The 11706-nt window shown below is 40.8% G+C and overlaps 1 protein-coding gene and 1 pseudogene across 1 annotated transcript; both read right to left on the bottom strand.

Moving 5' to 3' along the window:
• Nucleotides 1-1115: 1115 nt before the first annotated feature.
• Nucleotides 1116-7781, bottom strand: Mboat4 (membrane bound ghrelin O-acyltransferase MBOAT4). The gene is made up of 3 exons (XM_076852526.1): nucleotides 7663-7781; nucleotides 4311-4535; nucleotides 1116-2079 (listed from the first exon to the last, which is right to left on the bottom strand). The coding sequence occupies exons 1-3, from the start codon at nucleotides 7779-7781 to the stop codon at nucleotides 1116-1118; spliced, it is 1308 nt and encodes a 435-aa protein (XP_076708641.1).
• Nucleotides 5284-5696, bottom strand: LOC143397310 (small ribosomal subunit protein eS24 pseudogene; annotated as a pseudogene).
• Nucleotides 7782-11706: the final 3925 nt, after the last annotated feature.

The raw sequence follows: 11706 nt of genomic DNA, 5'->3' as shown, positions 1-11706 counted from the left end.
TAGGGGATTAATTCACTGATTAGGTTAAAGTTCTTATAACCCAATCATTCATTTCACCTCTAAACTTTCTTGCATTGTCTCACACATGTACTTTTGGGGGACACCTCATATATGAACCATAACAGATGAGTATCTAATTCATATTGTGTGTATTTGTATATATTATTATATATCTGAATGATAATACAGTGGAGATTTTGTTTTGCTTTTGTTGTGGTGGTTATCCTTTAAGAGGCCTGGTGCCCAGGATGGTGATCTTGGGAGTCAGTGGAACTTTCAAGAGGTAGAATCCACTAGGAGGTTAATTGAGAGTATTCCCACTAATGAGATCAAACTAATTCTCATGAAACCATTTGATAGTTCTCCTGAGGTGTTATAAAAGCCTGATCCTGGCCCCAACCAGCTCTCTGGCTTCCTGTTGGAGAGGTGATCCTTTGCCCCCATACACATACCTGCCATGATGTGATACCATCCATCATTAGGCACTTATCAGAGGCCAAACCAATGAGGCCCATTCAATCTTGGACTTTGAACCTCCAAAACCAAGGGCTAAATAAGCCTCCTTTTCTTCCTAAGTTAGTGTGTCTCATATATTTCATCATGGTTATGAAAAGCAAACTAATACAGTATTGCCAAAGTTCACATTCCAGGATTAAGTGGGCCAAATGAACTCAATTTTTGGATGTTCATGTATATACCATTTTCCATGTGGTTCAATGTAATTTGTATTTTTATTATTTTACTTCCATACCTAGAAAGCAAACTCTAAGGAATGAAGCCATGTTTATTTCTGTTTTATATCCTCAGTGGTAACAAAATAGCTTGTTAAAGTAAACACACAATTCTTTTCTTTTCTTTTTTTTTTTTTTTTTTCTTTTTCCTGCAATGCTGGTGACCAAACCCAGGGCCTTTAATACACCAGGCAAGCACTCTATCACTGAACTATGCGTTCCCAGTCCAACATGTAAATTTTTATGGCAAATCACAAGGTATTTCCATCTAATACTTAAAACTTTTATTATTGAAAAATTGAAAGACACACATCATCATTGCATCATGTAGCAACTTCTAAACTCTGTTTCATGGGAGTGTAGGATGAAAGGCAGAGAAAGATTTCAGTTAAATTTATGTTTCATCTTCAGTAACAGAAAGAGCAAAATACAGTACACCATTGGAAAGAAGCTGTTGTAAGAGTTACACAGCAACCAGACAGAGGAGAGGCTCCTGACTTCTACTGCGAGCATTATGTAGGCAATGATGAGCTGGGTATGGACCCAGGTGAGGGCTCTATAGAGAAGTCTCATAGGCCATGATCTGATAAATAAATTGGCAAAGGTATGAATCAGGTAGTCAGCTTCTACCATCACGGCCCAGCAAAAAAAACCAAGTACCTGTCCTGGATGGAGTCCATGCCACCAGGCAGAGAATGCGAAGGTCTGCAACAATGGCCATCCCCTGCTGTGCTGGAATATGAGCCTTCTGAGCCACCGAGCTGTGCTTTGATTCCACTTTCTTGTGAACAGAGATATCCTATGGGTTGTTTCCAGTGTCCAAATGTCTGCATCAGGGATATATCCCTCCTCACCAGGGCTTGAACTGAGCCCAGACCCAAAGCCTGCTGCATGGAGGAGAGAGTCATCCAGGATCCAGTGAGAGTAGTAGGTGAGTTTGAAGAGACCAGCTGTGGACCACATGACATAAATGCACTCAAGTTGCTGGCAACCTGTCAGTCCTGCTCCTTCACTCACCACGCGGCTCAGGGCCACCTTTAGGCACTCCAGTCCAAGAATCTGCAGGCCCCTCCAAGTCAGAGCCCAAAAAGAAATCCTGGAACATAAAGAGCTGGGCCCTTGAACACGAGCCTGAAATCTCTGGAAGGAACACAAAGGGCCTCCCAGAAGAGCAGGGAAAAAGAGCAAGTAGCTGAAATAGGGCAGAGCCTTACATAGATGCTCAGACAAAGAGCTCCCGCTCTGGATGCCTCCTACTGCAGCCTCCACTTTCCCCTCACAAATGTCCAGAGAGAGAGATGTGACCCTCTGGGTCAAGAGCATGAGGGAAGAAAGAGTGATGTAGAACCTGAAAGAGAATTTTTTTAAATGTAGAAACATCTCATATTTATTCTCTCTCCCATTCCAGTCTTCCACACATGACCCCCATAGAGAATCATGCCCCATAAAAACCCTTGGATAAATTCAGAACCATACACACTACTCCAGACAGGATCAAAAGGTAAAATGGGGAAATTAATCATTAGAGATACAAATAAGAGTACAATGAAGAATATTTTAAACAAATATAAATTAATATTTATAATATTTCTAAGAATGGCTTATAAAGATTTAGATCAGAGCCAGGCAAAGCTGGGGAGGCTGAGAAAGGAGGATCTCAAATTCAAAGCCAGCCTCAGCAAAAAAGTGAGGCACTAGGCAATTCAGTGAGACCCTGTCTCTAAATAAAATACAAAATAGGGCTGGAGATGTGGCTCAGGGGTTGAGTGCCCCTGAGTTCAAATTCCAGTACCCCCCAAAAAAAAAAAAATTAGATCAGAAATTTGCCACAGAACAAACAAACACTTAGTAGTAAAAATATTACAGGAAGTTGCAGATTTTAAATTACCCAGGCCCTGACTGCAAGATTCTGCATGATCTGGGATTTATGCTGAGGAATGGTACAGGGTATGTGGTGAATCATTAACAATTGGAATTTGGTTCCTCACCAACCACCTGAACTCTCACTGCTTCAACATGGGGAAGAGCTTGCTAACAAGATTATTTAGGAGAACAATTAGTGAAAATTACAGTGGAACCTTCTATAATCAGGAAAGTCATCCTGTGGCAAGAAAATAGCACTGCTGCCCAAACACAGCTGTTCTCATCTGTATATCTGAAGATTTAAGGAAATCTGACCCCTCGTCCTGACAGTCATGCCACCAAATGCCTCCAGCCTGCTAACTTACCTTCTATTAGGAGCCAAATATGTACCCCCCCCAGAAAATAATTCATATACTGAGGTTCTAACCCCTAGTAGCTCCAAGAATGACTGTATTTGAGACAGGGTCTTTAAAGAGGTAATTAAAGTGAGGTCACCTGGGTGGGTTCTAATCCAACAGAACTAAAGCCTCATAAGAAGAGGAGATTAGGATACAGACATAAACCAGGGAAAGACACAGAAAAGAAAGTCAAGAAGGGAGGCCTCAGGAGCAACCAATCCTGCCCACACATTTACCTTGAACTTCCAGCCTCCAGAATTGTGAAGAAATAAAGTTCTGTTGTGTAAGTTGCCCATTCTGTGGTGCTTTTTTATGGCAGCTCTAGCAGACTAATACACATTCTCATTTCAGGTCTGGCTCAACCTTCCTTTCATCCAACCAGTTCCTGATCAACTCGCCCTTCCAGCCCCTATCAGGTTCTGGCTTCCTACTAAAATCCTGATTCATCACAGCCCATTCAGTACCTCCTATGTCTGCCCAGCTGCCATCTTGTCTTATCCTCAGAGAAGCAAGCCTGAAGCCTTTGGTGAAAACCATCATCATCATGAATATCATCCTTCTCCTCTTCCTCCTATCATTATCATCATCATCATCAACATCATCATCATAGAAGAACCACAGCCTCTGTTCTCTAAGTGACACAGAGAACCACACCAGCCAATAAGTAGAGGAAACCAGAAACATTAGGCCTCAAAAGCACAAAGATACTCATTTCCCTAATCTTGGTGATCTCACTGACTCATGAAAACACTTCTCTAGATTGCAATTAGCTCTTGGTTATTGTTTTTGTCTATTCCTAGATTGGATGACCTCCCTTCTTGGGAGAAGACTCTTCTTGGAAGTCTGTATGAAGATAAAATTCTTATCCAGTAAACTGCCTCTTTCTCAGCAGCTGCCATGGGAAGGCAGCCAGGGTTCACAGTGGATCTATACTTTCTGGCTGTGAGTTTAAACCTCTAGATAAGCCTCTAGGACTCCTGCTTCATCCTTCCTCTCTGATACAATGACAATTATAACTAAGTGCCAGACACTGTGCTACATAGACAACAAGTACTAGCTATGTGTCATCAAACAATTATACTTACATTCATTATTTCTAACATTCAAAACACTCTTGCAGAATAGGTATTGCTAGCCCCACATTTTTTTCTAGAAAAAGAGACAGAGTCTGAGAGAAGCTAAATAACATGTTCAAGACCACACTCCTCAAATGTGAAAAAAATTAGGATTCAAAGTCAGCACTCATGTTCTCTCCATAACTACGGTGCAAGCAAACCCCAGGTCAGCTAAGCACAACCAAATGAGCAGGGTGCTTTACCTTGTAGAAGGAGTCTCTTGCAGATAATACTCAGTGTAGTGCAGACCCAGGTGACACAGGGTCTGCCAGCTCATCTGAAAGAAGAAAGTTCGCCTGTGGACTTCCTGTGGGCCAAGAGAAGAGACCAAAACCACGGTACAGAAAGCAGGGATAAAAACAAGCAGAGCAAATGAACCCATGGCAGCCAAGGCCAGGGCACCTCCTCCAGCCAGGAGAAAGAGGTACCTGAAAGAAAAAGGACAGACAAATGAATCACATCAAAAGTCATTCCAGGGAAGCCAATTGAGGTAGGCCCCAATATAACATCTAAAAAAAAGCATGATGTTATCACACCAAAGCCTTCCTTCCATTCTTCTGAAGGAAACAGACATAGGAGAAAAAGCCAGGGCCAACTTGTAAACGACTACCTCAGGAGACAAACCCTGACTCCTGCCCAGGTGACTCTGGCAACCCCTCTCTTAAGGGGGTACCCACCATTCAAGTGCTTCCCATCCAAAGTATTCCACCACTGGCTCTAGAAATTCTGGAGGGCTTGCTGGTAGAGGCATCTTTAAAAGCTACTGGTGCATTGTCTGACTGAGAAGTGATATGAATCCAGTGTGGAGGATCCAGAAGATCTCTCTAGACCTGCTCTCATGAAGTGTCTTTCTTCTTTTTTTAATATTTTATTTATTTAGTTGTAGTTGGACACAATACCTTCATTTTTATGTAGTGCTGAGGATCGAACCCAGGGCCCCGCCCACACCAGGCGAGTGCTCTACTGCTGAGCCACGACTCCAGCCCCCAGTGTCTTTCCTTCTCATAGGGTTTCCACTGCCCCAAAACATTTTAAAGAGCCCAGGATATATAAAAGACTCAATACTTCCTTTGGATAAATGTTTGAAAGCTCAATGATAAAATCTTTTAAATCTCCCCTTCATCCTTGCTAAACTTTAGGTCTTATGAATTCATGATTTGATTCTGGTTTTTAAGTCTATCTATTTAAGTTTATCAATCCTCTTATGAAAAATGTGGAGATCAAGTTGTTGCAGAATCTGTCTTCCTTTTTCCTAGTACCAACATTGGTCTTCTTAGTCCCCCTGACTTTTTCATTCTGTTCCCACATTCCTTTGGCCAATTTCTTGAGGTCTTTTTCTTCCCCTACTAGCCATATCTTACAAGTCTGGGTTTGGGTTCATTTTTCTTTGTATGTTCCAACACAACAATTGTCACTGCAAAAACAGGGTTCTAACTCAAATACAAAGATGACATCAGATGTGATTTTGTGCATTTGGGCTAGTTTTTCCCAAATTTCTTTCTTGGTACTATTGCCTCCCTAGGGTACAGGACATCAGTGACCACTCATTTCCACTGAAGTAGTCAGTTGGTCATGAACTTCCTGGTCTAGACAGTTTCTTTGTCTCCATGATACTGGTGGATCCTCAGGCAGCCAGGGAGGAAAGGTACAATTGTTGTTTTGTTTTGTTTTGTTTCCCCAGGGTTGTAAAGTACCCACATCAAAGAAATGGCTTGTGGACCATGCCTCCCTCAGAAGCCAAGTAGATAAGGATCTGCAGAAGCCTGGGAGAGTTCATGTTATGTAGACTAGGTTCTTTCTGCATTATGTGGTTTTTCTTAAATTGGTGCTGAATTAATAAAGTTGAATGAAAGGATCAGAAACAGTGTGCAACATGGACTGATAAGGGAGAGGAAAGGTGGGTTAAAGAAGCCCACATTTTCTCTAACACCTCAGAAGCCGGAAACACTGTCACAGATGTATATAGCGACTCTATGACACAGTGCCAGGCACAGGTTGGCAGGAATTATTTTCCCCAAAGAGCATGTGAAAGGCTCTGTCATTTGCAAGTGACAAAAACCTTGGGCCATTCCTGGACTTTTGAGCCTGTGCTTGGGGTGACTCATCCCCACAGTATCTTAGTTCATACTGTGGCCTAAGCCCTCACTTCCTTTGGGAAAATAAGGGCAGGATGGGAGGACACTGATTCCTAACACAATAGAAGGAGAAACTTGAAACAAGCCTCCTGTCCAGAGGCAACTGCCCTCAAGGACTTAGAAACATTAAAATATATAATTTATAGAGTGCTTTCCATTTCATTTCATTCCAGGTATTGTGTTAATAATCCCTAATAAGATAGTATTATTTAATCCTTAAAATAAGGCCCTGAAAGAGGCATTATTATTTCTGTTTTACAGATAAGGAAAGGGCACCTCAGAAAATATTTACTCTTCTATATAAGGACACTCAGTAGTCAAGGAGTGAGGGTTCTGTAGGCTGACTCTCTCGTGAGTAATGTTAAACCTACAGTGACTCCCTGGGAATTAACTCTTTTTTTTTTACTAGTTCTGCTTTAGTATTTTGTGATTCTCAATAGAAACTTCTTTATAAATATTTCCCCACTGTCATATCCCAAAAATGAAAGTAAGGATCATCAACTAACTGTGAAGAAAGGAGTTTAGTGAAAACTCAGTTTAATGAAACTCAACAACCCCAAGTGATTATCAAATGTAGCTAGATTTTATTTAAGAAACACCATTAGGGCCCAGATGTAGTGCAAGTGACAGAATGCTTGCCAAGCACAGGAGTCCTAAGATTGTATCTCCAGCTCTGGGGGAGTAGGGGGCAGGGAGAAGAAGAAAAAAAAGGAAAAAAAGAAAAGAAATCCTGATATATAAAAAAGTCTTATTTCCAAAGTTAGAGAACTATTAGGAGGTGGCCGTTGGGCAATGAATTTTCACTTTTCAAAAGAATATTCCACTGAACATTTTTTTTAAATGGGTACTATCTCCAATGTATTGAAGTTATTGGACATAAAAAAAATCATTGCAATCAACTTAACAAATCTCTAGTGACAATTTTTGAACCTGAAATTGAGATACACTAATCTATTAAGATTTGTTTGACATTGTTCTGAGAAATCAAAGGCATTTTTAAATCACATTGTTATAAATGTAACATTAGTATTACTTAACATGATATTTAATTTTATTGAAAATAAAGTTAGGACTCTCAAGAATATCTGGGATTTGTGGTTGGCCCAGAGAGATACATTTGGAGACTTCCTCTTCCATCTTAACATCCATCTCACCACCACCCCCGCCCCGTTTATTTTGCATCCATTTCCCACTGAATGTGAACCTATCCAATTTTGAGTCAATGTAGACATGATATCAACTTCCAGGTCAGTTTTACTCTATAATATATATTCATTGTCAAGAAACAAACAACCAGTGGCAGGGATAGTGAGCTAAAAAATAAGTGTAATTAGTACATAATCTTCACAGATGCAGTCCACTCTTTGCTTTCTATTATAGTATTCCCAGGCATAAGAGCAAAATTAGCCATCCAGCCTACCTGGCCCGAGTGGAAAATGAATCCATAATGCAGAGATAATTAAACAGCAGTGCAAAAGGAAAAGCAGCCCCTTGATAAAGTGACACAGGATGGAGGAAGAATTGCTGAAGCCAATCCATTCTGAACTGGAACATACACTGTCCTGCTAGAATCCTTAATTGGTGCCTTCCTGCAAGAGAAACCACAGCCAGGCTCTCTGGTCTTTTTATATGTTTTAGGAAGATCTGGCTAAGCAAAATCAAAACAAAAGCACTGGCAATAAGTAGAACAAAAATTGACTTTCTGATAAAGGAAACTGCTCCATGGAAACCAAAACACATCTCGGTCTTATTACTTTGCTTTGAGAAGCTGTGGTTTTTAGATTACATAGCACATTATTTGCCTTTCCAGTCATTATACTGTCATATTTTCTTCACTAAGTTAATGGAAAAAAATTTCATTTTCCAGTTGTATTCAAACAAAGAGTATACTGAGAAGAGGAACGAGAACAGGAGCAGGAAGAGGGAAGCAGCTTCTAAAGGCAGAAAACAAGATTTTCCCTTTCTAACTACCACTCTCTTCCATTACTTTTTTTCATATCAGCATCCCTTGTGTATCTATTTCTTGGTTAGTTTATTTCCTGCCCTGTAAAGGCAAAATGTGAGCTCTACAAGGGAAGGACTTCGTTTTATCTGGTGTTATACTCCCAGCACTCAGAGAAGTGCTGCATATGTACTTTGTACTCCATAAATATTTGTTAAAGTTTAAAGGGTTTTGGTGGTATAAAAGTGTATTAAGAATTGTAATGCAAAATAATAATAATAATAATAATAATAATAATAGCTCATGTATAATGGCATAATTTGACGTGAACATACTTTATATAGAGTTACGAAAAATTGTGCTGTGAATGGATAATTATGATTGTAATGCATTCCACTATTGTCATGTATGTAAGAAATAAAAATATTTAAAAAAGGTTTTGTAGAAGCAAAAATGTGGAGAAGAAACATGTTTAAATAATCTTTTCTTTCGGCTGTGAACAAGTAATACAGAAGACTTCCTAGAGCCAAAAGAAGAATGAGAGGACATTTTTCAGCTAGTGGAGATCCATCTGCTGAGCCCTGGGCATTATAGGGCTATCCCTAACAAGCCTTTTTTCATCTACAAAGAGACATGAAAAAGAAAGTAGCCTTGGCAGGATTGGTATTTTCTACAACAGGTATTTTGTCACAGCAATGGAAAGCAAAAAAACTAGGGGTGGTTATGCCACAAAGACTCTATGAGACCTGAGTGAACCTGTTTGCCCTTTCCACCATCTGAGGATGCAGCAGAGGCATTAGCTATGAGGATTGGGCCCTTATCAGACATACAATCTCCAGCGCTTAGATTTTCAATATCTTGGCCTCTAGAACTGTGGGCAATAAATTTCTTTTCTTTATAAATTACCCCATTTAAGGTAGTTTGTTAGAACAGCTAAGATGGCCTGAGACAGATGACCAAGGAGGGTCTTCCTGAGTATAATGATTCTTTTTTTTTTTTTCTAACAATTTGGCAAGGCTACAATATTCAGTCTTCCAATCAAACACTAATATAAGTGCTATGTGAAGGTGTTTTGTGAATGTGATTAAAATCCATAACAAGTTGATTTTAAGGAAGGGAGTTTATCCTAGATTATTCTAGATAATCTTTGTGGGCCTGTGATAGACCCAACCTGATTTTTCTCTTAAAATTGGGAGCCACCTCGCCACAAAGCCATGAAAAGCTAATTTTTGGCTTTACCATAAATTACTGCAAATTCTGAACCTGTTTGGAATGCCTGCCCATGCCTTGAACTCACCCATGCCTGGCTCTCTGACCAGATAGCAGCTCTCTCTGAAACTTTAGTGATGCCTCATAAAGCTTGGCCTTCCCTGGCCAGATAACGACCCTCTATGAGGCTCTAATGACCTTCATAAATTCTGATGCCAGAGCCAGCAAAAATGTTATGCTCGTCAAAGTTTTGTTATCTATAACCCCGCTTTGTGTAACTTGCTGGGCTATAAATCTGGGCTGCAAGAAAGCTGCGGTGCTGTCTTGTTCCTGCGGTTTGGGGTGGGAAAGGCAGCCCGGCCAGTCGAAATAACAAGCTTGCTTTAATTTGATTTTAATTGGAGTCAGTGGTCTTTTCTTGCATCCTGATCTAACACCTGATCCAAACAGTGGCCTTAAGAACAAACTGAGGCTTCCCTGAAGAAGAAATTCCACTTGTGGACAGCAGTTACACCCTTTGTATAAGAGTTCCAGCTTGGTCTACAGATTCTGGACTTGCCCAGCCAGGGCCCCACAATCACATAAACCAATCCTTTGCAATAAACCTCTCAATATATGTCTTTGGCTGGTTCTGTTTCTCTAGTTGAACACTGAGTATGTGACATCTGAGGTCAGAGGTGTTAGGGGTGGAGGACAATTGGAAGCAGTTGAGGGTGGAAAGTCAGTTTGGCTTCTTGGAGAAAAAAATGGGGCCCTCTGAAAGAGGAAGAGAAGCATGAAATGCAAGACAAGAGATGTAGTCTGGCTGGATCTGATCCAGAGACAAGTTATGGAAAGATTTTTAAAAGAATGGGAAGTAAATAATTGGATTTTTTGTTTTGTTTTATTTTTTGATTACCAAGGATTGAACCCAGAGGTGCTTAACCACAGAGCCACATCCCTAGCCCTTTTTCCTTTTCTCTTTTTTTTAATTTTGGGACAGGGTCTCATTAAGTTGCTTAGGGCCTGGCTAAGTTGCTGAGACTAGCCTGGAATTTTTTATCCTCCTGCCTCAGCATCCCATTCCCTGAGGGACTGAAAAACTTCAATGAAAAATAAATCCTAAAACAAGAAAAATTCTGTAGAAGCTAATTTTATTTGAACAGGGCTTACTAACATTGCATTTTAACACAAAAACCGACGTCAAATGAAAAGTATCAGAAAAGTGATTTATGAATGGTGATATGTTCAACAACATCATTCATTTATCACAGGAAAATACGTATAGTAGCAGGATGTTCCCAGACAACAGGATTAAAGGTGTGCATGGTTTCTGAACTTGATTTTTAAAGGATGGTTTTGCTGTAAGAGAATGACCTGGATGGGAGTTGGGGGTGGGAGTGATTTTACAGGTCAAGGATGGAAGGAACAGGACTGGGGTTGTGGCTCAGTGGCAGAACTTGCCTAATATGTGTGAGGCCCTGGATTTATAAATAAAATAAAGATATTGTGTTTTTCTACAACCAAAAAAAAAAAATTTAAAAGATGGAAGGAACAACAATGGAGAAACATGCAGGGAGATTAGAGATGGTGGGGCAAATGGTGCAAAGTGGAAGAAATAAATTTCAACAAAAACTTGCAGGTGAATTAAGTATGTGGTGATGAGGTGTGCTAATGGTGACTTTCCAGTTGCTTGAGCAACTGGGAGAAGGGTGAATTCCTTTACTGAGAGGGAGATCAAGGAACAACTGGTTGGAAAGAGGGCAAGGTCATGAATCAAAAGCTCCCATTGTGGTTGATTTCGATTTGATAAGACTTAGGCATCCAAATAGGTGACAAATCGTCGATCTAAAATCAGGTGTGAAGCCCGGCAGAGCACAGAACTAGAGATACTAAGTTGAAAAAAAAAAAAAAAAAACCAGCAGGTAGAGGGCCACAACTGACCTATGGGAAAGATAAGATCACTCGGATTAAGAAAAGGGCCACGGGTCGGAAGGCGAAATCCTAACATAGAAGACCGCAACGAGACTGAAAGGAACACTCGGGAGGTTAGAGGGACACCTTCATAGTGTGATCACAAGTATCAAAAGGTGGTAAGGATGTTAAATGAGGTCATAGTGATGTGAGCTGGGCTGGAATAAATGTTTTAAAATCGAGTCGATGCACCCCTGGTCAGTGCTGAGGTCCTCAGTGGGCCAGGCGTAGCGGCCCATCCCAGCGCACACCGCCATCCTAGAGATCTGCGAGCTTTCGGAGCCTTCCCCCGGCCCCGCCCCTGCCCACGCCGCGCGCAGGCCCAGCGGCTCCGCCCCATCCCAATCCTGTCAGGCTGTC

This window comes from Callospermophilus lateralis, chromosome 4, assembly GCF_048772815.1.
Source record: "Callospermophilus lateralis isolate mCalLat2 chromosome 4, mCalLat2.hap1, whole genome shotgun sequence".
In the NCBI taxonomy this organism is placed as follows: domain Eukaryota; kingdom Metazoa; phylum Chordata; class Mammalia; order Rodentia; family Sciuridae; genus Callospermophilus; species Callospermophilus lateralis.
This window is presented reverse-complemented; position numbering and strand designations above follow the sequence as displayed.